The following is a 26688-nucleotide window of genomic DNA, read 5'->3' on the forward strand; positions in this document are numbered from 1 at the left end:
ATCTAATAAAGATATCCAGGGATATATTGGTATCAGATTTTATTCTCTTTCCAATATCAGTATTGGCCCCAAAAATTCAATATCGGTCGGGCCCTAATTTTATGTAAGATATTAAGGCATGTACAGTAAAAATTTATTTAAAAAGTCATGAAAAACAGAAGTAATAAAAGACAAAGCAAACACACAAACTGTACCTTTTTTTATTTGCATATACATTTGATTTCCTCACAATAATCATGATAACCAACCTGAAAAGTAAAGGTAGGTTATGTTTTGTTTTTCTAAAATACCCTCATTGTGAAATAATAACAGTTAAACCAATGAATGACAATGAATGGAAATCAGACTGATTTTGTAATTAACCCTAATCAATCATCAATCCCCACAAACCAAAGTAAATATATTGATAAAACCTTTCATTCTGTCTTTCCCTTTGAGGTAGATTTAACTTTCCTTTTTAGACAGGTTTTGTAGCATGACCATATTAACACAGTAAAACACAACAACATTAGCAGTGTGACTGTTAGTAGAAAAGATATCACATCAACAGAGTAGTAGGAATACCAGGGTAGCTTGTAGGACTCTGTTCTCAGATGAGCTGCACCTTTGTGTCTCATGACAAACTCTATCCAGAAGAGGGCGCTATCCAGAGGCTTTATGGGAGTATCTCTGTGCAGCCTGGAGAGTCTCTGCATGTTCATCCTGTATGAGGGCTCATTCAGGACTTCCTGAATTCCTTGATAGAAGATATCTTCATTCATAGTAAAGATATCTATCACTTTCCCTGCTCCTCTTGATTCAATTTTGAACAGATTATCATGCTGATCAAAAATCAATGGGACACCTAAGATGGGAACTCCATGGTACATAGCTTCATAAACTCCATTTGTTCCTCCATGAGCCACAAATAGTTTAATTTTTGGATGGCCCAAAAGATCATTCTGTGGCATCCAGTCAACAAGTAAAGTGTTGTTGCCCAGAGTGGCTGGTTTGTCGCCTTTATGTCTCCAGATGACTTTCTGAGGTACTCTCGCAAAAGCTGAGGCGATAGCGTCAGCTAGGTCATGGGGAAGCTTTGCAATAAGTGTCCCCAGAGACATAATAATGACTCCATGCTCTCCAGAACTCTGCACAAACTCCTCCAGGTCTTCAGGAAGTGGTTTTGCAGGTTTACACTGAAACCCTCCCATGTAGACGACATTAGGCATGGTGGGACGAGGGAACTCAAAGACAAAGTCCACTCTCATGAGCCACAGGTCTGCAGCTTGAAACAGGGAGAGGTAATCTAGCTCTGGACCCAAATATTTCTTGATTATGCCATCATAATGTGGTGTGAGACACAATGAAATTTGAAGTTCCGAGAAGCCAAAAACTATAACGTTTAGAACTCTCTCAAGAAAGCTCATCTTATCTGACAATTCAGTCCCTGGCAGGGGAACATATGAAAGAGGAGAAGGGGCGATTGCAAAATGGCCTTCACCGTGACTTGTCCACCTAACATTAAACACAATCGGCAACCTCAGGTAGTGTGCGATTATAACACCTACTGGAAGAACAGGATCTGTAAGGACAAGGTCATATTTGGCCTCCTGTAGTGACTGTATCTGTTTTTTGTTTTCAAAAAGCCGCTCAAGCTCTTTGGATGAGTGCACATTCATCTCAGAGGCTATGCTTGTTTGTTCCATTTCCAGTTTAAAACGTGCCCAGGCAGACCTCCCCTCCCTCTGAATCTCCAGCAGCTTAGATGCAAAAGCCGTGATAAAATCTTCATCAAATCCACAATCCATTTCGAGTGTAATAGAATCATAAAAAGGGGAGGTTTCCTTGATGTACCAGCTGTCTAGGTATCGCACAACAGAAATCTGGTGACCCCTTGAATGCAGTGCCTCAACAATGACCTTCATGTTCACCCAGTGGCTCCCGTCCATGGGAAAAACAAGAATTCTTCCTCCAAAAATCATGGTTGGACAGAGCAGGCAGAGAATGATCAGGACCCACAGTGAATGCATTTTCTAAAGTTGGGAGGAAGCATATTTGTGTTAATCATTTCCAGCGTTTTTATCTACTGGAAAATGTTCTTAGGGCGTGCAATTTATTACCTGAATTTGTTCAGAATCTTTCCATACGTTTTTACATTACATGTGCAGCTAGTTTCTTTACAAATAACCAATTGTATTATTATTATCTGAAAAGGGTATTATCATTTTATTAAACTGAATTGTTGATGTATCGTGCTATAACTGCGTTAGTGTCTGCATGGAGTACTTTTTAGCATTCACTGAAAGAACTAATGAACAACAACATGTGCACCTGAGAGAAGTCCAAAGTGAGTGTTCACGTTTGGAAAAAACAAACACAGCAGTTCAAACCTTAATAGAGCTAGTCATTTAAAATAAAAATGATTTTAAATGATACAGTTACCTTTTTTGGCATCCAATTTATTTCTTGAAATATTTCTCCTTTTACAGAGAGCAGCACATGTGCTGGTCCTTCGACATTCAACTTGTAAAGGTCTTAGGTAATGGAGTGTCATCTACAACACAGATGATAAGAAAGTACAAAGGGGAGTCCATGTCAGTCATAAAGTGTTGAACTTTAAGCAAATATTCATAAAACTAAAACCATATGGATTTCCCCTTTTCACAAATGTTCATAATCATCAACCTTTTAGATTGTCATTAAATGTCATTTTTGACACGTTAGCAAAATTCAGTAAATGCATGAATAACATCACCTTCTATAGCTGATAAATAATCACCAAACCCTCATATATATATATATATATATGACTAGAAAGATTATAAACACTTTATCTAGTTTTAAAAATGTTTGTGGTTTGCCTTTTAGCAGACATAACCTTTACTTGCCAGTTTATAAATAATGCATTCAACTTATTTCTGTCACAGTGCTCTTTAGAAAAATTAAGCATACATTTGAACTGTGTCCTATCTTTTTCAGCTCAATAGTAGCCCTGTGACAGTTTCCTTTGGTGTGATTGCTTAACCTATTTCTTTTTTCACCTCAAGACTTTTTGAGTGTAAGTATCAATACTTATCACCTTAAAACTGACACAAGTAATTAAACAGACCTCAAACAATCATAAGACAACCTAAAGGTAACTAAAACAACACACAGTTTAAAAGCGTGGCCAAACTAAATACTATGAAACCAGCAGAGTTGTGGAACACCAGGGCAGGCTGTAGCACTCTTTTCTTAGGCAAGCTGCACCTTTGTATCTCGTGACAAATACTGTACCTCCCAGAAGCACAGTCAACAACCTTTATTGGCTGATCTCTGCAGGCTGAAGGGTCCCTTCATTTATTTGTTTTGTGTTGCCCTTTAAGGACTTGCTGAATGGCCTTTGCAACTCGATTGGGTCTCACTAAAACCAAATAAAAAATGACTTGCTTTTAATTCATTTAAAAAATTTATTTAAAGTAACAGTTAAAACAAAAGTCCATGAAAACAGTGTCATTGATTACTTTTTTGTATTATTGTTACACATTTTAGTAAACAAAATATCACATTTAGTGTAAGTGAGACTGACCAAAGTAAAACAATGTATATATACAGTAACTATGAAAGCATCATTCTGTCTTTCCCTTTGAGGTAGATTTAACTTTCCTTTTTAGACAGGTTTTGTAGCATGACCATATTAACACAGTAAAACACAACAACATTAGCAGTGTGACTGTTAGTAGAAAAGATATCACATCAACAGAGTAGTAGGAATACCAGGGTAGCTTGTAGGACTCTGTTCTCAGATGAGCTGCACCTTTGTGTCTCATGACAAACTCTATCCAGAAGAGGGCGCTATCCAGAGGCTTTATGGGAGTATCTCTGTGCAGCCTGGAGAGTCTCTGCATGTTCATCCTGTATGAGGGCTCATTCAGGACTTCCTGAATTCCTTGATAGAAGATATCTTCATTCATAGTAAAGATATCTATCACTTTCCCTGCTCCTCTTGATTCAATTTTGAACAGATTATCATGCTGATCAAAAATCAATGGGACACCTAAGATGGGAACTCCATGGTACATAGCTTCATAAACTCCATTTGTTCCTCCATGAGCCACAAATAGTTTAATTTTTGGATGGCCCAAAAGATCATTCTGTGGCATCCAGTCAACAAGTAAAGTGTTGTTGCCCAGAGTGGCTGGTTTGTCGCCTTTATGTCTCCAGATGACTTTCTGAGGTACTCTCGCAAAAGCTGAGGCGATAGCGTCAGCTAGGTCATGGGGAAGCTTTGCAATAAGTGTCCCCAGAGACATAATAATGACTCCATGCTCTCCAGAACTCTGCACAAACTCCTCCAGGTCTTCAGGAAGTGGTTTTGCAGGTTTACACTGAAACCCTCCCATGTAGACGACATTAGGCATGGTGGGACGAGGGAACTCAAAGACAAAGTCCACTCTCATGAGCCACAGGTCTGCAGCTTGAAACAGGGAGAGGTAATCTAGCTCTGGACCTAAATATTTCTTGATTATGCCATCATAATGTGGTAAGACATTGTGTGTAGTATGAATTTCCGCAAGGCCAAAAACTATAACGTTAAGAACTCTCTCAAGAAAGCTCATCTTATCTGAAAACCCAATTCCTGGAAGTGGTACATATGAAAGAGGAGAAGGGGCGATTGCAAAATGGCCTTCACCGTGACTTGTCCACCTAACATTAAACACAATCGGCAACCTCAGGTAGTGTGCGATTATAACACCTACTGGAAGAACAGGATCTGTAAGGACAAGGTCATATTTGGCCTCCTGTAGTGACTGTATCTGTTTTTTGTTTTCAAAAAGCCGCTCAATCATTTTGGATGTGTGCACATGCATCTCAGAGGCTATGCTTGTTTGTTCCATTTCCAGTTTAAAACGTGCCCAGGCAGACCTCCCCTCCCTCTGAATCTCCAGCAGCTTAGATGCAAAAGCCGTGATAAAATCTTCATCAAATCCACAATCCATTTCGAGTGTAATAGAATCATAAAAAGGGGAGGTTTCCTTGATGTACCAGCTGTCTAGGTATCGCACAACAGAAATCTGGTGACCCCTTGAATGCAGTGCCTCAACAATGACCTTCATGTTCACCCAGTGGCTCCCGTCCAAGGGGACAACAAGAATTTTCCCTCCGCAAATCATGGTTGGACAGAGCAGGCAGAGAATGATCAGGACCCACAGTGAATGCATTTTCATTCTGGAGATGGGAAGAAAGCACATTAAGTCTTATCAAATGTGTATTTGTTTTTTACTAAAAAAGTTGAATTAGTATTTAAAATGTACATACAGAAGGAATAATTCATCACTTATTTGTCAATGAACATCTTTCTATGTCACTTCTCTATTGTAATGGTTTTACAGTATTTTTTATGTAAGCAAGAAGCAATTCATTTTTAAACAGAACATCAAATGTAGGATTTACTTTTGTATCAATATGAAAAGGTTGATGTTTTATGCAGTTACTAAATAAGTGTCTGCATTGTAACCTTTTTAATATTTACTGCAAGAACCAATAAGCAACGCATTGGGACAAGAAGATGTACTGTACTTGTATATTTCACATTTTCTGTAGAGCCACACTCTTGCTGTTTCTCAACTCCAGAAGAACTTTGAGAAGGTGGTTTCAGGGTCTTCAATGCACAGCGGAAAAGAAAGTACAAAAGGAAGGGAGTCAAACATGTTTATAGTGTTAAACTTGAATCAGATATCATCAGCAAAAACAAATAAGAAAAACCTGTAAAACAGATGGATGAACTCCTTATTACAAGTGTTCATTCAGATGAAAATTTTAGATTGTCAAACAATGTCATTTTTAAAACCCTTGAAAAACATTTACTGGCCGTTAAATGAAAATTAGCAAGCTCTCATATCTGAGGGTGTAAAATCCTACACTCCTACACTATCTTTGTATCTTAACAAATCAAGAGGGTTTACTTTCAGCATGGAAAACCACTGCTATCTATGTTAAAAAGATTCAGGGGCATTATAATACTTATTGGTGTTATTTTATTGTTTTATTTTATTCAGGGTCATCTTTTCAATAGTGTGCATTTTACATAACATAGTTTAGTACTTTGACACTTTTCAGTACGTTTATCTACTGGTCTCATGATAGTTTGCCCTTGCTGTGAGTGCTTGACCTTGATTATTATTATCTGTAATGGAGCCCGACCGATTAATCGGCCAGCCGATAGTATCAGCAGATATTAGCATTAATATCAAGTATTATCAAGTGACTATCAGTGTCGGCTAATTTTATCACAGATATATACGCTGATATTACTAGATTTATTCACCAGTTAAAAAGCATTGAGTTTGAGTCTCGTTGTATTACACTAGGGGTTCTTTTTCTGTCTGTTCTTCAGAGAGTGTGCTGCACAGATCACAACAAGCATTATCACTCTCCAGAGTGTCACGCAGTGACGCACGTACATGCACAGTTACTTTCCAGTTGAGTGACCATGTTGTCTATGTTACACTGTATATCTTTTCCAACAGTGTTTGATAACTGCATTTGAGGGATCAACACAATAGATGTGTATATCTTTCTCTAGCTTTCTCGATGTATCGAGCATAGATCTAAGAAAGATATTTTCCAATATATTGGTACCAGATTTTTTTCTCTCCCCAAAAATCCTATACCGGTCAGGCCCTAATTAGTAATAGTAATAACCATTGAAAAAATGTAGACTTAGTCATAGACTGTCTTCTAAAACAACACACAGAAAAACACAGTAAAAAAATCTGCTACTGTCAAGAACTTATTGATTATATCTGCTAAAAAAAAAATATATACAAAACAAATGTGAATACATTCAAATATATAAGACCATTTATAGACTCCGAATTTAAAGCTTGACCAAATAAAATTATGTAGTATACCTGGAAATGTAAACACCCTGATGTAGAAGTCCCACACGGGGCCTTTCTCAGGAAGTGAAAGTGCAGTTTGTGACAAGAGCTGTGCATGTGATGGATTTCCTCCAGTCTCCCTGAGCAACAACGTTTTAGAAATCACAAGTGTTGTTTGGCATGTAATTAAAATTCAAGAGCTTTCATCGGAGAAAACACATAATCCATTTGAAACCAATCCAGTGCACCTATTTTTCCTTTTGATGGAACACCCAGTCCTTCAATAGGCTTGATTCAGGAACATCTCCCTTCCCATTTTGTAACAGACGTGTTCCTTCCCGTTTGAATGGCTGCTGACAGCATGAAAGATTGCTGACTCATTTCTCCTTATCCAAGTGAAAACTTTTCTGGGACAACTGTCAAAAACTCTATTTCCAATCAGTTCATACCTAAACAAATTCAAGTAGATGATGTAGCACCGGCTACACATATACACACAACAAAACTAGCCCTAACCTGAAGTGTGACAGAGAAGTCAAGAGATGACAGGTACTGAACGGACTGATTCTCACACAGGGAAAACATAAGGTTAGGTCAGCTCACCTACACGCGGGTCTGCAGGGGCACCGGACAGCTTTTAGAGCGACGAGCCCAAGCTTTGTGTTTGAGTTCAGATTTGTTTGTTGTAGTTGGATCACATAAGATACGGCTGGTTTCTAAAACAAGTCCATGGGAGTGGGTCATCTGTTAGGTCCGACAGCTTCCAATTTGGCGTCCGTACGGGTCCTCCGTCAGCTGCCACTTCACCTGTCGTATTACGTCATTTAAAGCGCCAGAGCACCGCTCTGAGCTCACTTCAGGAATGGTGCGTTCAAGACTATCGGACAATCCAGTAAACACAGCTTAAACCCATTCTCTATTCTCCCCATGAAAACCAGTCCAAAGTGATTAACAAAACAGACAGATAAGGATGAAGAAGAAGAACCTTACTGATTCCTAACAGAACATAAACACTTGCAGGTTTCTTTTGTCCCTCCAACAACACTCTCCACAAGAGATTCCTGTCTCATTCCAGGAAAAGCTCAATTTACATAGTCCTCACTGTGCATTAAGAGAGAGCTGCAGTTCTATCAAGAGAGCAGGGTTACTGTGCAATGGGTGCACAACAATTGCACCGACCTCCAACAATGTCAGCGCAAACTGTTTAGAAATGAACTGGGACCCTTGTAAATGAGGTCTTCTGATATCTTGTGACTCAAAGTAAAAAATGTTTTGTTTAATTTAGGCTGCAAGATTTGTCGCCCAAAACACAGGTATCATTTGCTATAATAACTAACCAAGCGGCCCAAATAAACCGAACACGAACACTTAGAAATTAAGTGAAAACTAACAAACTTCGTACTTAAATACTAGACAGGTAATCTTTTTTCTCTGCAAACTTTGCCACACCCCATAAGGCAGTTAAGTTGAACATACAACACAAAAGCTATGTCTCCGATGGGGTTACCAAGACTTCACCAATTAGATGACGAGGCAAATAGATATAATAAAATCCCTCAATTCTACATACAACTTGAACCAATCTGAAACGATAGGAGTATAAAAGTAAAAAAAAAAAAAAAAAAGAATGATTTCAATAGACCTCACACAGCAGATATGTCTTTATCCAAAACATCAAGATACGCTTGATTTTTATTTCTCGTGATTGTTGAACTTTGGATTAGTAATGAAAAGGCAGTCATCCATTGATAAGACTTTATAATCATAGGACCTGCATAGACCTGTGCACACCCTTAAGGCAGAGACACCAGCTACAGGAAAACAACTCTTAAATTAGTCATGTTATTCAAAGTCAAACATGTTGCAGTAAAATAGGTATTGTTCTTCCCACAGTTGAGCTCCTCTCTTATCTGCCTTGCTTTGTTTAGGTATGAACTAATTGGCAAGAGAGTTTTTGTCTGTTGTCCCAGGGAGGTTTCTACTTGGATTAAAAATGAGTCAGCGATCTTTCATGTTGTAAGCAGCCATTCAAACAGGAAGGAACACGTCTGTTTTTAACTTTTAACCAGCTAAAGTGTTACAAAAGGGGAAGGGAGATTTTATTGAATCAAGCCTATTGTTGAAGGATATGGCCCTTTTAGATCCTAATTATTAACTTCTTCACCTTCCTTTTCAACTGATTTTAATGTTAACATTGCTTGTTATGTGAATGTATGTTTTAACTGATCTTTTTTTCCCCTACATCTTTTTTTGCGTTGTTTATATTGCAATCTGATATTTTTGTCTGCTCAACGTCATTGTAAATAAGGGCAATGCTTTCAATCATTCTCGAGTTTAAATAGAGATAGAATGTATTCCTGAAAAGCCACTGAGAGGCTTTCACTGTGTAGCTGTTGTTTTATAGCTCAACATTTGCAGAACCAGTGTTGTTTGTAATACTTGAAGCTTGTTGCACTAACTAAGAGTAGTTAGTAGGAGGATCAACACACAGAATAAATCTAAACTAAAAGCATGTGTTAGCTTCTCCTGTCAGTGATTAGTTATTCATAGCTTTTCATTTGATGATATGTATCTAAACCTAGTGGGATAATATAAATAAAGTGCCCCCAGAAGGTTACCCTCTGTTCACATTAACCTCTGATATCCTATACTTAGGAAATGATTTATCCGGAACACTAGTGCTTTACCCTCGAGCAAAGGTTGAGTAAGACAATAAATATCATCAGTGCCAACAACAAGAAAATAAACCATGTGAAATATTTTATTTAGACAATGTTTATTTTAAGAAAGGTCTTTCAGATAGAGGCCCTGTCACAACATTCATTAGGTTCATACAAATACCTTATAAATTATGATCAATATAATTAAAAAAACACACTCAAAAATTATTATTATTATTGATTGTGCTGCCAAAATTGATGTATTTTTCATATCTGTTCAGAGGTACCATAAATCAAAGGTCTCACATAAATCCCAAAATCAGAAAATCTTTATGACATATTTTGGTCTATAAAGTGAAATGGAAATGTTGTAAATGATTACTCGTGTTTCACTTTTTTCTTACACATTCTATTGTAGAAACATCTCATCAGCATGAAAACAGTTAGAAGAACGAGAAGCAAAGCTCCAGCCAGGAACACAAAGACATCAACTGAGTGGTAGGAATACCAGGGCATCTGTAAGGACTGTGCTTTCAGATGAGCTGCACCTTTGTGTCTAATAACAAATCCTATCCAGAAGAGAGCGTTATCCAGAGGCTTTATGGGAGTATCTCTGTGCAGCCTGGAGAGTCTCTGCATGTTCATCCTGTACGAGGGCTCATTCAGGACTTCCTGTATGGTCTTCAGGAAGTTGTCTTCTTTGTCCACTGTTTGAATGCTCAGGATCTCAGCACCACCTCTCTCTTTGAGACGCAGCAGGTTGTCATATTGGTCAAAAAACAAAGGCAGACCCACAACAGGGACTCCATGATAAATGGCTTCTTGAACTCCATTTGTTCCTCCATGTGCAACAAATAGCTTTACCTTGGGATGCCCTAAAAGATCATTCTGTGGCATCCAGTCGACCAGCAAAGTGTTGTTGCCCAGAGTGGCTGGTTTTCGTCCTTTATGTCTCCAGATGACTTTCTGAGGTACTTTCGCAAAAGCTGAGGCGAGCTCGTCCGTCATGTCATCAGGAAGTTCACTCACAAAAGTCCCCAGAGACATAATAATGACTCCATGCTCTCCAGAACTCTGCACAAACTCCTCAAGATCTGCAGGAAGTGGTTTTGCAGGTTTACACTGAAACCCTCCCATGTAGACGACATTTGGCATGGTGGGACGAGGGAACTCAAACACAAAGTCCGCCCTCATGAGCCACAGATCTGCATCAAGCATTAACTGTTTATAGTCGATACCAGGCCCAAGATATTTGTCAGACATTTTCTGGTATATTTGACTAACTAAGTGATTTTGTGTTTCCGTTACTAAATGAAAAGCCACATTTTTTACTCTCTGCAAAAAGGTAATCTTGTCTGTGTTGCCAGATCCTGTTATAGGAATGTATGATAAAGGAGAAGGAGCAATAGCGAGGTGAGCCTCTCCGCCTAATAGCCAGCGAACATTATAAACCAAAGGAAGGTTCAAATATTTGGCCAAAATCACTCCTCCACCCCAGCAGGGGTCAGTGAGCACCAGGTCGAACTTGCTGTCCTTCAACTTTTTTATCAGTTCTGAGTTATCCAGGATCCCTGTCATAAACTCGGCCACAGCTTCGTGAGCGTCCAAAAACGTGCCGATCATTCCTACAGACATGTGGAGAAAATGTGTCAAGGGAAGAGCTCCCCTCTCCATGTCAATGGCCTCTTTTATGATTTTTGTTATGAACTTCTGATCCAAGCTCCTCTCCACTTGAACTGTTAAAGTGTGGTAATAGGAGGATTTCTCCTTGATGTACCAGCTTTTGTTTGAACGCAGTATTGTTAGATTGTGTCCTTTCTCATGACAAGCTTGAAGAAGGATCTCCATGTTTATCCAGTGGCTGCCTTCTATAGGAAGGACCAAGATGTTGCCACCCTGACAGGCTTTGGGAATAAAGACAAGTAGCAGCAGAGCACTGCAGAAACAGACCAGCCTCATCTGAAATGAAAACATTGACAGTAAGACCAAAGATGTGGAAAATTAAGAGAAATGGCTCATTTAAAGCTCATGTAAGAAACCTTCAGAATATGTTGATTTGGTGTCTCCTCAACAAAATTGGACCTCTTCAGTCGTGGCTGATCTTGTCCTGTCCATGGGTAAGTAGTGTGTCTAATGAAATATCTCCTCTTCCTTTCTTTCAGTTTCAAACGGACCCTCACTGGGGTTCTTTTTTTTTTTTTTTTTTTTTTTAAACTATTCTTCAGCATGCTGGGACTCACTCACTTTGTCCGACACTGAACCAGTCGCAGTAGTTGCATGCATTCAATTTACTGTAAGACTAGCCTTTACATTTTCAATCGTGTACCCGCGGGACTTCTTTTTTAAGGTCAGTGGTCACAGAGAGGATCAATTTGAATATCAGTATTTTTCATATCGAGCTGAAACTCATGAAGTTATGGTGTAGGCTAAATGTGGTGTGAGATGTTTGAACTTTCAAAAACAGCTCAGTACGTTACATATAAACCGATGTAAACACGTAGTCCAACGCAAGTAACTCGTGACATGTGTCTCTTAAGGACGACTCCCATGATATTTTTAATTTAACCATTAAACATGCTTTGATGCAGAAATAGCCTACTTAAATTTAACTACATTTGTTTTACAGCTACAGGAGTCGAGTTTTTAATTCCGTTTCCCTTACTGCAAGGAGAAGTTTGTTTTTCAATCTGCGGGGAGACTTTGAGCACCGACACCTTCACCACGAACATAAACTCCGCAGCTTTCATCCAAATAACAGTCAATAGACCGTAACAAAGCCTTTAGCATTTCAACTTACCTTTCTCCGTGTTTTTTTTCTCTTCACTCTACGCAGAAAAGTCACAGCGTAAGAAGATTGTTTCAGCCTGAGTCTATAGTCCCAGTGTGCAGAGCCGAGCGGGACCAGCAGAGAGTCTCTGTGGTCCAGATGAATGACATGAGGAAGTGGTCCAGTAGCGCCCCGCGCAGTGAGAGGTTATAACAGACTGAAGTCTGAGCAGTAAACATCGTGATAAGGTGATAAGGCATTTACTGATTGATATCAGTGCGTTGACATGTAGAAGGATTGAATGACGTATTGATATTGTTCACAATTAATCATTTATTAGATAGCTAAGACGTTTCTGATCAAATAACTGCACATGACCCTTAGGACACAGTTTCGGTTTTAAACTGCTTTCTTTTTTGTCATTACAGTCATTTTTTTTTTTTTACCCCTAAGTCTCAGCTCATTGGATAAGACAACAAATACGGGGTAACAAGGTGGATATCTGTTTACTACCATGTTTACAATGAAAAGAACAGAGACCTTAGGCTGTACATGTAATTTAATTTTGAAGTGCTTAATGCCAGTCTGCCAATTTTTCCCCATTGCTATTATTTCAAAGCAAAACCAATACTGTTAGAAACCCAGAGTTGGCAGTGTTGCAATATTTGGATGTTAATCCCTCCTGCCTGCAACTGCATGGAGACTTTTGGCTCATTTGTTTAATTTACATGGTGTGAACATAACATGCCGTATGTCTGGTCTGTCTGTCGGTAGGATCACATTAGATTAAATATTCCAATCTAGATTTGCACTTTTGAATGATCCTTCATTTCTTTACAGCGTCAGATTAATTAATACATGTAAATGTAGGTTTAGTTGCTAATTTTTAGCCCATAGTTAATTTCCAAGTTATTTTAAACCTTACTATTTGTGTAAGACTATAGTCGCCCCACACATGAATATTAATGACAAAGCTCGATATTCAACAGTAACTCTACACTTATTTTTAACCACAGGCTGGAAATTGATTTTTTTTTTCAATCTCATGCAACATCTTTGGGTCCTCCTCAATATGCTGTCGCCATGGCAGCACACACACACACACACTCACACAGAGAGATTGACAGTGATTGGAGGGACAAAATGTTGCATCACATTTTACTGTGTGCATTATTAGATAAGAAACAGGGATATGTGAAGCAGATTCTCAGTGGCAGAGCTTTCTTTGCATTTCCTTGATGCTGCTGTGGAAAAGGCGGCGGCATGGAGGGGGCGACTATCCCTGCCTGTGATTAGTGACCATGAGAATGATATGAGAAGGGGAGGAGGGGGTTGTTGTGGTGGCAAAAAGGGGCGGGCTCTCAGTATGGAAAAGGAGAAGGAGAAGGATGCGTAGTCTTTGCACAATTGGAAGCAGCTAGGAGTGAAGCAGCATCTGTATGAGGCGAGAAAAGGAACCTGTGTGCAATCGAGGAGTGCTTGAGCAGCACTGTGGCTGTCGTCAACTACCACCACTCTGGATAGTGTGTTAATGGAAGAGACCCAGAGCAGGTATGTGTGCAGTGTTTACTGAGTGGAATGGAACAATAAGTGAGGGTAGAGTGCACTATGGCTTGCTGTTTATTAAAGGTGTGCTATCAAATGATTTGCATCATCTTTTTGTATCTTTACAGTGATTTTCCAAGGTGGTCTATAAGCAAGATTGCATGGAGATTTACCACAGGTACACTGCACTGGCTACCATCGAATTTGAACCCTCAACCAAAGTCAGGATGTTCTCTCATAGCTTAGATGTTTGCCCGTTACACACAATAGCATCTGTTTTATTAATTTCCCAGATCTGTGATGCCAGCTGTGTGGATCCGGTGCCACCTCTGATATGATGTTGAGAGCAGGAGGGGCAGCCACCTCTCTAGCACTGCTGCTGCTGCTGCCATTGCTGTGCTGTTGCCACCTGTGCCACTCACTGCGTAAGTTTCATATGCACTGGAAATGCTTTTGGTGATAGTCTGAGTGTGACAGATGGTGTAGATGAGGATAAGCGGGGCTCAAGTGGATATGTCAAAGCGAGCAAAAAAATATGAGGAATTGGCAGATGGTCAGTGAAGGGTGAGCAGAGCTTGAAATTTAGGAGTCAAACTCAATTAAACGTGCGTGATTGGGGCCGCTTTCCTTCTTATATCAAATGTTATGGTTGTTCATGTAGTTTTATTACCAGTTTTCATCATGTTATGATTCTAGCTGCATGAAAATAATGAAAACTTAGCTCAGCATTGATTCATTTTATTGACCTGTTTTAACACCTGTTGGGGTGTCAATGTTTGTTTGGTTTTCAGGCACCTTATTCTTAAGTCAGATACTTCTAAGCTTTCAGACAAAAATTACTTTCCCAGTTATTACGAGCTCAAGTAAGCACGGCTGCTATCTACAAGCTATGCGTTAGGCATACAGGTGTTTGACAAAAGACAGCCAAACAGCCACTAGAACTGTGACAGCAACAGGCAGAAAAAAGTTGCAGGACAACTGATACTGAGGTAAACACAGCACAGCGTGATGGACAGATCAGAGATGATAGGGTCAGATGATGAGCTGAATCAGTTAACCGTAATGGAAGCCTGAGGGAAAGCAAGGAGTGACGGTGAAGTTTAGTCCAACATGTGAAAAATAGTTCAAACCTTTTAAAAACTGTTGGCAAGAGTGAAGGTAAGAGCTGCGTGTTGCTATGACAAAGCATACTTCTGTGCCTCCTGCTATATATTGTATTTTTTTTTTTCTTTCTGCCATTCATGTTTTGCACATTTATCTGCTTGTAGTTATGTGTCATCTAAGGTTGAGCTCAAGGGAATCCTATGCATCAGTATGGTAGCAATTCATACAAACATTATTTATTCAATGTATAGTGAATATGTGTCATGCCCTCTCCTGTACCTAGCAGAGAGTAACAAGCACTGACTCAGCTCTTGTTAAAAACACAGGAATCAGTTTTTGTAAAATTTGAATATTACCCAGCATGAGGTAAAATAATCATTACCCAGTACCTTGTAGCACATCCATTATTTTTGTTTGTTTGTATCGTTCTGTTTTCAAATTCGCATTGTATCCAGCAGAGTCTGCAACTCGAGAATGATGATGATGATAACAGTGCGGGAGAGGCTGCAGAAATGATGAATTCTCTTATCACACAGTCATTGATTGGGGGTTTTGCAGCCCTGTCTTTATTGATCCACAAGCACTGAAAGTGTGACACCATACAGTTTTTCCTCGGTCTTGTGGTAGATTTCTAGCCGCATTCTGGGTCCATAAATTGAGTATATTACCGCTTTGTGAATGATTTAAGGAGCAAGATGAAAGAAATTGTGCGTAATTCACAATGTAATCGATACGTTCTGCAGTGTAGAGGAGACCTGCTGCAGAAAGACAATGCTCCACTTTGACTGTGGTTTATACGGTATAATACTCTTTCATTGTTTTGCTACTGAATAACCATGGCTACATGTCTTGTACATGTGGGTGCATGTTGAATATTTTGGTGTCAATATACAACATTTCTCATAAGTGCAAAGTTCTAGTCATATTTCAAACTGTATTTTAGTTTAGTTTATTAGGATCCCAATTTGCTGCAGCATTGCAACAGCTTTTCTTCCTGGGATCCTCCTGTGGCCGTTGATCTTTTGTTACATAAACACCCTCGACTGTCCAATTCACAGTATCACATATAAATAGTGGTGCAATGGATCATAGCTTATCTGTGACCTCTCCATGAGTCCCACGGATCAGGCCGCTTGCGATCCGTCGACTGATAGTAAATCTATCATCACAGCGTGAAATAAATGTCCTGCCACAATCCCTGCACAAAGTCTCAGTGAAAAGAAGGCAGCATTTAAGTAGTGCATACTGCGCCATGAAGGAGTGCTGTAAAAATAGTCAAAACAGTCTGTTCAAAGATATTTGTATGAAAGTTTATGGTGACTTTCATACAGGAAAAAGGGACGTAAAGATAGATCATTGTCTAAGGATACTTTATAAAAAAAACACTTTTACTGAATAGTGTTATTATTGGAATTGTATCAATGTGTATATAGTGAAGAAAACTGATGGTGTGAAACCTTATTAAGATTCATGATGATTCTTTTTGGTTTGTAGTGCTGTTAAAATGTAAAGTTTAACCCATGGCTAGCTTTGAGATCCGTCACACCACTACATAAGAGCCTACATTTACAATAGTTTCATTAGTGAGCAGTGTTTTTTTTTTAATGATTCCACTTTGAAAGAAGAGTACCTGCATTGTTTTTAATCACCACGCACATGAGTCATTGCTTACTGTGGTGAATCTAGGGAGAGCATGCCGTAAAGTGGGAAAGAATCAACATCTGAAAGTAAATGCTTTCTCTGATCAAATTTGAAATTGTTAAGCTAGTCAACCCCCTCATAAAACCTTATGTTTTAACTTCATCTGGAAATACAATATAACTACGTTTAAAAATCAGAGAGATTCTTCATAAATTCTTCACATCCCAGCCTTGTCATGAACACACTGCACTCATCACTGCTACATTAAGGACTTGGTATCCAGTGTTGGCTCACTCATTTTGGCATTGATTTCCAGGCGTTTCATTTGTTTGAAGTATTATTGATTCCTAACATTGTTAAATATTCATTGCCGCCTGGTTAAATCTTTTGAAACTAGAGGTTTACCCTGAAGGTTATATCCAGAGGAAAAACACTTGAAAGAAACACTGCAGTAAGGTCACAGAGGTGAACATCACTGTTTGAGAGCAATGTTTGTATTATAGCTCTTATTAAGAGTAGAGTCTTTATGGGACTAGTGAATAAAACAAAAAGTGCTGCTGTCATATTTGCAGAATGATCTACAAGTTACTATGAAACTTCAGTTTGTCGTTTGTTGCCTTTTAGGGGTTCCAAAACTCTCCTCCTATGCAAAAGCAGAGGACAAGCTGTTCAAATACCTCTTTGGAAACTACCAGAAATGGGTTCGCCCAGTAGAATACCTAAACCAGACGATACGTGTGAAGTTCGGACTGGCCATCTCCCAGCTAGTTGATGTGGTGAGCACAGATTATTAATATTGTTTATGACTATGTGTCAAAGACTACACTCATGTTAAACAAAGTAACGATTTTTGAAACAGATACTGCACATCCACTTATCTTGTTTTTTCATTTCATTTTGATCTTATTGTTGTTTTACCATTCTAGGATGAGAAAAATCAGCGGATGACAACCAATGTGTGGATGAAACAGGCAAGTAAAGTTGATCTAAACCACTGATACAGCATGACATTTAACATCATGAGTTAATATACAGGTAAATATGTGAGGGTATTGCAGTACAATATTCTTGCTCATGGCTAACATGGCCCTTAGAGGCAGCCGGTCAGCCTCTTCGTACCCTCTTTTAATCTGGTCAGGTGGCATTTCACCGACTTTCCTTCTTTCTGAGTCCATACAGTGCTCAGTGCCCACACACCTTTCATCACAAGCCCCCTCCTCCCCCACCTCTGTCACCCTTATTTATGGTCATGGCTGTCCCTGTCTGTCATACATTTTATGAATTATCCCCACAGATGAGGCCATGCCATGCAGGTCAGCTGCCCCCTTTCACAGTGATGGATAGCGTCCTGCAAAGAGAGAAATGAAGGGCATTGAACCTACTGATGTCCATCTATCATTGTAATTTGCAAAGTGGAAAGAAAGGCTTACCCTTCACATTATTCTATCACAAGGCACTTATCATGTACAGCAAGTCTAGTTTGTCATTTTAGTCACAGTAAATCTTTCTATATTTGCTTGTACAAGGAACCTTTTCAGTGGCTCTGAGCTTTGCAAATATTAGCAATAATGCTAACACACAATGTATACCAATCCTAAAGAGGGAAGATTGACATTTTTGAAAATATTCTTATTTGCTTTCTTTTTGTGTTTAGATGAGAATATGGATACTACTGTTACTGTAAAGTAAATGTGAAGCTGCCACCAGAAGTGGGTTAGCCTAGCTAAGCTAAAAGATTGAAACAAAGAGGGGAACCATTAGCTTGGCTCCGGCAGAGCCAACCCTCTAAACCTCAACTTTTGGAATCTTGTTTAAACTGCATGTAAAACTTCAATTTGTCATTTTATTTTTATACATGCAACTTTGTATTTAAACATTAACTAGCCTTATTAGTTAGCACTGAGGTTTTACTGGACAGGTTTTGTTTGCACGGAGCCACGATAGCTTTTATTCCTGTCTTTCTGCTGCAGCCAGAGCTTCTTAGCATAGACACATTAATGTTATCAATTAGATAATACATTTCTGCTAGTGCACTCAGTTTGTGGCGGACTTATTTATTTTCTAACTGTATATTCTTGCAACCAGCACCTGAGTACGTAGTTTGGCTGTGTATAGAGTACCCTGTTAGTCGTTTGTATCAATGTTTTCCATATTCCCATCAAGCTATCAGCAAGAAAGCAAACTAACACATTTCCCAGATATCAAAGCTTTCCTTCAAAGCCCTCATGTCTTCTTTTTTTAATTTAAATTTCCATTTTTCTTCAATGTAGGAGTGGATTGACATGAAGCTGAGATGGAACCCTAATGACTATCTGGGCATCACAATTATACGCGTCCCTTCAGACAGGCTCTGGCTCCCTGATGTCGTACTGTATGATAAGTATGTTTTAGTAAGCCTTATGTATGCAAGGACATGACCGGATTCTAACAATGACTTACAATGAAATACGTCTAATTTCTATCTATTATTATCAGAAATCGCGTTAACCGAATATTTTCCGTCTTTGACAGAATATTTTTTAACAATGACGGAAAAATCTGAAGTCTGTCTGTCATTTTGACTGGTTCGAAAATTGAGGTCGATCAACAATACCATTCTGTCTGGCACTTATGATGCGGGAAAATCCTTCACAAAGTTACACTTAATGATTACAATGCCACCAAATGATCACAGCAACAACGTTTGCATGGTTGAGTAGCCTACATGCCGAACATCTTGGCTGCATGGAATGTAGGCCTATTTGAGTTGGTTAGCTGTGAACAGGAGAATCGACTGTCTGACAACGGACCACTGTACCCAACTTTAGAACACACACACTTATCGGGTTTTTTCCTACAACAAAATGTGTTTAACATTAGTTATGTTGGGTCCGAACAACAGCCTAACTAATATGCCTATCAAAATCATGTTTGTGTGAGCTGAAGCTAACGGACTCCCACTATATGCCGACAACGCATGGCAGACTTTTGCTGGCTATCATTGGCACACTTGCTCTTGCATAAGTGCATCACAGTTTCCGAGTAGTTTGTTAAGCTTAAGCTAGTGAATAACATTAGCCAGAATATAACTGCAGCTGTAGCTCCACAATAACGAGTGCAATGTGTTTCTGTCAGGTGGGTGCTTCATGAAAGGTGTTCAGTTTTATTCTCACAACAAAGACATGGGACTGAACCTTAGATTTTATTTTCATTGTTTGTTGAAAACTGATCCAGTGGTAGTCTTATCAGAAAAGTGATGGTTAAAATTCAGAGTAATAACACATGATGACAGAGTCTTTACGACCCAGTCCATCAAAATGACAGACAATGACAAAGTGTAATGCAACTTCTGATTACCATGTAACATATAAGATTAATTAATGTATTTTCTTTCAACAGTTCAGATGGGCGTTTTGAGGGTACGGTCACTAAGGCTGTTGTGAAATATGATGGAACCATAGCATGGACACCACCAGCTAATTACAAGTCAGCCTGCACCATTGATGTCACATTCTTCCCTTTTGACCTCCAGAACTGTTCTATGAAGTTCGGTTCCTGGACGTATGATGGCTCCCAGGTAAGTTTCTACTTCTCAGTACGTGTGTGGTAGATTATTTTCAGTCATGATCAGTGATTGACATGAGGTTATCTCTGTATTTAACAGGTGGACATCACACTGGAGGACTTCCACGTGGACAAACAGGACTATTTTGACAATGGTGAATGGGAGATAGTGAAAGCCACAGGCAGCCGTGGTATCAGAACAGACAGCAGCTCTTCCTATCCCACCATCACTTATTACTTCATCATCCGCCGTCTGCCTCTTTTCTACACCCTTTTCCTCATCATTCCCTGCATTGGCCTGTCCTTCCTTACCATCCTCGTCTTCTATCTCCCGTCAAACGGTGGAGAGAAGATCTCTCTTTGCACCTCAGTCCTGGTGTCACTCACAGTTTTCCTCCTGGTCATCGAGGAGATCATCCCGTCCTCCTCAAAGGCCATCCCTCTCATCGGAGAGTACCTAGTCTTCACCATGATTTTCGTCACACTCTCCATTATCATCACAGTCTTTGCCATCAACATCCACCATCGCTCATCGTCCACACACCATGATATGGCCCCCTGGGTGAGGAGGATTTTCCTGCACATGTTGCCTAAGCTGCTTTGCATGCGCAGCCATGCGGATCGGTACGCCACGGCAGGAGCAGCCAGAGCCAGATGTGCAGTAGGATTGGGTCTGATGAAGGACCAAGCACCTGAACTGACACCTCTCCTGTACACCAGACACAGCCTAGAAGCTGCTTTGGATTCTATTCGCTACATAACCATGCATGTAGTTAAAGAAAATGAGGTCAGAGAGGTGAGTACGTGGGCTTTTGTGTATTTATATAACCTCAAGTTCATCCAAAGTTAATTTATTCTTTTCACATGACCTCACACACTTGTACATAGGCCCACATGGTGGGCTAAAAGAGGCTTCTTATTGCTTATAGCTGAGTGGCGCTTCTGGCATGCACATATAAGAATATTAATAATAAGGGTACAAATGTTTTTTATGAAGTTACTCAAGTCTACTACGCTATTGAAATTAATATTGTAAAGGAATAATAATGATAAAAAAATCTATAGTAGGCTACATCTTTGAATAAAAATGATGGCTAATAGAAATGTGAACTATCATTACACGGGGAGGGGGTTACTTGAAAATTTCCAAACGGCCTGTTTGAGCACACATTTTCTGAAAAGTTGAGCAGGCTAAAGATAGACAGGACGGACTTTACTCAAAGTTGGGAGGTTTGTAGACAGGCTAAGGGCACACATTAGTGTTAGAAAAACATAGTGAAGTGTATTTAGCGTAATATGTGACCTTTAAGATGGAGTGTTTTATGTTGGCCTCCACATATAGATGAGAAAATTTGGCTTATACATTATCAATACTTAAAGTTATTTCACTGAATTATCTGGAGAATAACATGTGTCTCCTGGATGTTTCAGGTGGTTCAAGACTGGAAGTTTGTAGCCCAGGTCCTGGATCGGATGTTTCTTTGGGCCTTCCTCTTGGTGTCGATCTTGGGCACTGCTCTCCTCTTCATCCCAGTTATTTACAAATGGGCCAACATCATCGTCCCTAACCACGCTGGAAGCACCCTCTAGTAACCACACTGACTGATGGAGGCAAACACAAAGCACATTAAAACACTTTGTTATGGGACATATTTTGGACTGAAGGACTGAAATACTGAGAGTAGCAACAGGTTCAGGTCCTGCTCTAATATCTGCAGTCATCCTCAGAGCCGAAGCGAGAGATCAGGCTGCTGCTTGCTGATTTTATCTCACAGAAACCTGTTTTTAGTTTGAGAGGGATTTAAACTTCTGTATTTGTGAGAACAGTGATAAAATCAGATTCAGTTCATTTCAGTACAACTATGTCCTTGTCATGGCAGCTCACCACCAAGATAAATATACCTGCACACAATAGATAGAAGAGGACCTTTGCTCCCATTTTACGTATGACTTTCTATCAGCCTATTTGCTCTCCTAATTGCTCTCTATTTGGAAAGCTGACCACTTTATTCATGGAACATGCTCCAAACAAAAGGGGTGATTCAACTTCTAATCACTTAAAAAGACATACATATCATGGCATCAGCAAGTGTCATTAATATATTGATATTTCTGTAGAATATTCTTAAAGGTAATTATGTGAAATGTGATTAAAGAGCTGGAACATAATGCTGAAAAAAGAACCACAGATAACTACTATAAAAACCTGTATCTTTGTGACATCTGTTAACTTCTGTGTACACTTTCCAAAGTTACATAAAAACAATGTACAGACGATCATTCAGACTGCACGCAGGTTCAGCACTCCTTTTTAGAGACCCACGTGGTTAAATGATTCTCTATTCCACTTGACTGTGCGTGGGAGAAGGAGAGGTCGACTTTCTTGCCAAGACTTGAATTTCTCAGGCACCACTTCCTCTCAGCCTGAGGGCACAGTCTCCTGAGGACTGTAAAGCTATCCTTTCTAGATCAGTACAAAGACAACGTAGGTCCACAGTGTTTTTAGCCTACCTGTAGCTTAGCACCAAGACTTAGCTTCAGTGTAACTGAAAACAGATCTTGTTTGATTGATGCTGCATGCAGATACCTCAGATGATGTGATTCAGAGACATGTTATAAAGGCCTTTAGGTTCTCTTCACCACTAACAACATCTCCAATAATCAGGAAGACGCTGTCAGCCTATGTCGAGCCTGCACTGCCACCGCATGGCCATGTTGTCACATTACAGCTAAAAAGAAAAAGCAACAAAGGCACGTTGACGAGCATGAACATGTTTGGGACCGAGGTTGTGAAATCTGCAACATTTTAGTTGGTTACTACTACATTGAATGTAGAGAATGTTATTAAAAAGTGATGAACAAAATCATTACAGATAGAGAATGTATTTTTGATATTTTATTCAGATTTGATTTAGATGGATAAAACAAATCAAAGAAAAGATGCTGCAGACTCCAGCATAAAGCAATAGATTTGAAAGTCTATTGATTGATGACTTTTGTGTCTGACATCTGAAGTTTGACTCGCATTAATGCAGCTCCATTTATCCAATAAATAATTAATATTAATCTGAATTTACAACATAAAAATTCAAGACAACATAAAAAGATGCATACATTTGAAATAACTTTCAAACACAGACAAATATTCAGAGACCTCAACCCTCTTGATCTGGGACTAAGCTCCATTTTTCATTTTTGGATTGACTTGTTTAAAAATTATCATGGTAATAGTTCATACTCATAGTTCAGGGAGCGTGGTTAGAGTTGAGACAATACTGTTAGCAAACTATAACATCTTTTAGTGTAGGTTTAGCATTAGGACCGTTTTTATTTGATACGTGGCCAAAGCCGTTTTTAATTACATCAAGGCAGCAATCTAAGACTTCTTCAGACAAGGAAGATTGTCTGAAGGCTGAGATAAAAAAAAAAAAACGAGCAATGCAATACTCATCTGATGAGCCTGATATGAGGATAAAGAAAGGATGAATTTTCTGTTAATCAATGTGTTCAAGTGCAGAGTTGCACAATATGTAACCAAAAATATTTATCCACTACCAATGTAGCAACCAGTCTTAATGGGGTTAACACGGGCAAACAGGAAAATAAAGTCCACACAAATTACATTATCTAAAGTCAAAGGCAATACAGGAAAAGACAATAATAAAATGAAATGCAGAAAATGAATAATTATAACAGTAATGATAACAACACAACAACATGCCAAATACAAACAAAGAAGACCAGGTAGATATAAAGGATCCTTTTTTTTCCAGTAGTAAGACAATACCAACAGTCAGGATAAGTCAGGGGCCATAATGGTAAAATGAATAAGACAAATCCTAAGAAGAGTACACTGTCAATATAAATTTACAATTCCTACCACAGAAATGCTTCTTGGGATAAAGGGTTACTTATAAGCAGCTGTAACATGTTTCTACCAAAAGCTTCGACTAAGAGCTCACACAGTAGTATATTCATGGGGGGACAAATTCCAATTGAAAGCTAATCCAAAGTCCACATACGTAAGCTTTCCTGGAATCTGTAGTTATTTATTCAGCGGTACATTTGGTGGTCCACACCACTATCAACCACATGCACCCCGGGGCTACCTCATGTTAAACAGGTATGTCACAGATTAGACTGATTCATAGTGAACTTTACACAGCTCGTTTTGTTACCCATGATGATTACAAATTGTTTGTATTTATTTTATTTTATTTTTTTCAGGTTGAAGATGTACCATAACAGAAATGCGACATTTCTTCTCTTGTTGTGTACAATGTTTTTAACATGGAGGACATGTCACGGAGGTAAGATTTTGATCGTCCCTTTAGAGGGCAGCCACTGGGTGAACATGGACATCATGATCAAAGCTCTGCACTCTGAAGGACACTCGGTTGATGTTGTACGAACAAATCAAAGCTGGTACATTAAGGACGGCTTCCCACACTACAAGACAATCACTGTCTCTGTCGCTGAAGCCTTCAACCACGACTTCGTCAAACCGATTCTGAAAAAGATCTTTCACATTGAGAGGGGGGGGAGCTCTTTTTGGACCTTTGCAAGTTTGCTGTTGGAGATGTTTGATGCCATGTACAACATACACAGAATAACCTGCAATATGGCAATGAGCATGTTCAAAGATGAAGACTTGATGAGTAGGTTGAAGGAGCGCGACTATGACTTGGTCTTCACTGACCCTGCATGGGGTGCAGGTGTAATGTTGGCTCATGCTCTGAAGCTTCCTCTGGTTTATAACGTGCGATGGATCACAAGTGGAGAGGGACATATGGCAATTGCACCTTCTCCTTTATCTTACATCCCAATGACTGGATCAGGACTGTCAGACAAAATGAGTTTTAAACAAAGATTTCAAAATCTTCTTTTCTACTTCATTTGGCAAATACAGGATGGATTCCTAGTCAACCCTCAGTATCAGGCTGTTTGTGATGAATTTTTTGGCTCGGAGGTCAGATTTAGAGACCTATTACAGGAAGCAGACCTGTGGCTCATGAGAGTGGACTTTGTCTTTGAGTTCCCTCGTCCCACCATGCCTAATGTCATCTACATGGGAGGGTTTCAGTGTAAACCTGCAAAACCACTTCCTGAAGACCTGGAGGAGTTTGTGCAGAGTTCTGGAGAGCATGGAGTCATTATTATGTCTATGGGGACTTTTGTAAGTGAACTTCCTGATGACATGACAAATGAAATTGCCTCAGCTTTTGCTAAATTGCCTCAGAAAGTCATCTGGAGACATAAAGGTGAAAAACCAAAATCTTTAGGTGACAACACTTTGCTGGTCGACTGGATGCCGCAGAATGATCTTTTAGGGCATCCCAAGATAAAACTATTCGTGGCGCACGGAGGAACAAATGGAGTTCAAGAAGCCATTTATCATGGAGTCCCTGTTGTGGGTCTGCCTTTGTTTTTTGACCAATATGACAACCTGCTGCGTCTCAAAGAGAGAGGAGCCGCTAAGATTCTTACCTTAGCTACTGTGGACAAAGATGACAACTTCCTGAAGACCATTCAGGAAGTCCTGAATGAGCCCTCATACAGGATGAACATGCAGAGACTCTCCAGGCTGCACAGAGATACTCCCATAAAGCCTCTGGATAGCGCCCTCTTCTGGATAGAGTTTGTCATGAGACACAAAGGTGCAGCTCATCTGAGAACAGAGTCCTACAAGCTACCCTGGTATTCCTACTACTCTGTTGATGTCTTTGTGTTCCTGGCTGGAGCTTTGCTTCTCATACTAATAACTGCTTTCATGTTAATTAGGTGTTTATGCACTACCAGGAGTAAAAATAAAATGAAACGTGACTAATCATTCAAAGGCTATACACATTACATCTATAAAAACAAGACCATGCCCTTAGCATGGAGCCAATTTTAGAATTAATTCAAGGCGATATAGGCTACCAAATCATGCCAAAGAAAAAGATACAACAGCAAGACACTAAACGGTATCCTTCTATTTGTAGAACTAGCTGCAGGAACAATACAGAGAGGTTATGTAATTCATTATTTCTCACTACAATTTATTATATCTTTCATCTCACCATCTACACAAAAAAAGAAACAAAGCTTCCACTTAATTCCCCTACTGCACCTCAGGGTCCTCAGCAGCCATTGGTACAGTACAGGAGTTAAGGTTTGATTGCATATGCAAAACTCCTACAAAGACCAGGAATATGTTCTTTTTTCCAATGCAGATGTTTCAAAACATGTTACAAGAAGGGATAGGCAAAACCCCTTCTAAAGGGGATGGGAAACCCTGTGTGTAGATTCTGGTTAGGCTGGCTCTGTGAGCACTGAGGTGCTCTTTAGAAGAGACCTTTAAATTAGACCTCTGATTAGGTTTTCATAGCTTGTAGTCCTGATTTTACTTGTTACGTAAAATGACCTTGTTCGCTCAGACTGAAAAAATACCAAAGAAAAACTTTTGAGAAAGGTATGTGAATTTTCAGCTTATCTGAGTAAAGCTGTTAAAATGGCTCTTAAGCTTTAAGCCTCTTTGTTCAGAGGTTATTAACAGAAATGCACACCCCTCTCCCCTCCATTTTAATAACTGACAAGTTACTCC

General features: G+C 39.4%; 5 protein-coding genes across 5 annotated transcripts; 2 read left to right on the plus strand and 3 right to left on the minus strand.

Moving 5' to 3' along the window:
- Positions 1 to 186: 186 nt before the first annotated feature.
- LOC132975071 (UDP-glucuronosyltransferase 2C1-like) lies at positions 187 to 2573 on the minus strand. Its single transcript, XM_061039368.1, has 2 exons — positions 2422 to 2573; positions 187 to 2012 (listed from the first exon to the last, which is right to left on the minus strand). Exons 1-2 carry the CDS (start codon positions 2431 to 2433, stop codon positions 417 to 419), a joined length of 1608 nt encoding a protein of 535 aa, XP_060895351.1. The 5' UTR covers positions 2434 to 2573; the 3' UTR covers positions 187 to 416.
- An 859-nt stretch (positions 2574 to 3432) lies between these two features.
- LOC132975080 (UDP-glucuronosyltransferase 2C1-like) lies at positions 3433 to 5774 on the minus strand. The gene is made up of 2 exons (XM_061039377.1): positions 5539 to 5774; positions 3433 to 5187 (listed from the first exon to the last, which is right to left on the minus strand). Exon 2 carries the CDS (start codon positions 5184 to 5186, stop codon positions 3588 to 3590), a length of 1599 nt encoding a protein of 532 aa, XP_060895360.1. The 5' UTR covers position 5187; positions 5539 to 5774; the 3' UTR covers positions 3433 to 3587.
- Positions 5775 to 9601: 3827 nt separating this feature from the next.
- Positions 9602 to 12450, minus strand: LOC132975089 (UDP-glucuronosyltransferase 2C1-like). Its single transcript, XM_061039388.1, has 2 exons — positions 12300 to 12450; positions 9602 to 11461 (listed from the first exon to the last, which is right to left on the minus strand). The coding sequence occupies exon 2, from the start codon at positions 11459 to 11461 to the stop codon at positions 9881 to 9883; it is 1581 nt and encodes a 526-aa protein (XP_060895371.1). The 5' UTR covers positions 12300 to 12450; the 3' UTR covers positions 9602 to 9880.
- A 406-nt stretch (positions 12451 to 12856) lies between these two features.
- On the plus strand, positions 12857 to 22972 carry chrna5 (cholinergic receptor, nicotinic, alpha 5). The gene is made up of 9 exons (XM_061039413.1): positions 12857 to 13820; positions 13943 to 13992; positions 14108 to 14239; positions 17184 to 17335; positions 17486 to 17530; positions 18830 to 18939; positions 19938 to 20115; positions 20203 to 20898; positions 21534 to 22972. Exons 3-9 carry the CDS (start codon positions 14149 to 14151, stop codon positions 21690 to 21692), a joined length of 1431 nt encoding a protein of 476 aa, XP_060895396.1. The 5' UTR covers positions 12857 to 13820; positions 13943 to 13992; positions 14108 to 14148; the 3' UTR covers positions 21693 to 22972.
- Positions 22973 to 24128: 1156 nt separating this feature from the next.
- LOC132975059 (UDP-glucuronosyltransferase 2C1-like) lies at positions 24129 to 26614 on the plus strand. Its single transcript, XM_061039359.1, has 2 exons — positions 24129 to 24225; positions 24330 to 26614. The coding sequence occupies exons 1-2, from the start codon at positions 24215 to 24217 to the stop codon at positions 25927 to 25929; spliced, it is 1611 nt and encodes a 536-aa protein (XP_060895342.1). The 5' UTR covers positions 24129 to 24214; the 3' UTR covers positions 25930 to 26614.
- The last annotated feature ends 74 nt before the right edge of the window (positions 26615 to 26688 follow it).

The sequence above is a fragment of the Labrus mixtus genome, chromosome 1 (genome assembly GCF_963584025.1).
Source record: "Labrus mixtus chromosome 1, fLabMix1.1, whole genome shotgun sequence".
In the NCBI taxonomy this organism is placed as follows: Eukaryota; Metazoa; Chordata; class Actinopteri; order Labriformes; family Labridae; genus Labrus; species Labrus mixtus.

What these genes read in the sequence shown, in the direction of transcription:
- LOC132975080 (XM_061039377.1), bottom strand. Translation starts at nt 5,186, where the DNA reads ATGAAAATGCATTCACTGTGGGTCCTGATCATTCTCTGCCTGCTCTGT.
- LOC132975089 (XM_061039388.1), bottom strand. Translation starts at nt 11,461, where the DNA reads ATGAGGCTGGTCTGTTTCTGCAGTGCTCTGCTGCTACTTGTCTTTATT.
- chrna5 (XM_061039413.1), top strand. Translation starts at nt 14,149, where the DNA reads ATGATGTTGAGAGCAGGAGGGGCAGCCACCTCTCTAGCACTGCTGCTG. An exon ending in CCACCTGTGCCACTCACTGC is followed by an intron (nt 14,240 to 17,183) that starts GTAAGTTTCATA and finishes GTTGCCTTTTAG; the next exon opens with GGGTTCCAAAACTCTCCTCC. An exon ending in AAGAAAATGAGGTCAGAGAG is followed by an intron (nt 20,899 to 21,533) that starts GTGAGTACGTGG and finishes TGGATGTTTCAG; the next exon opens with GTGGTTCAAGACTGGAAGTT.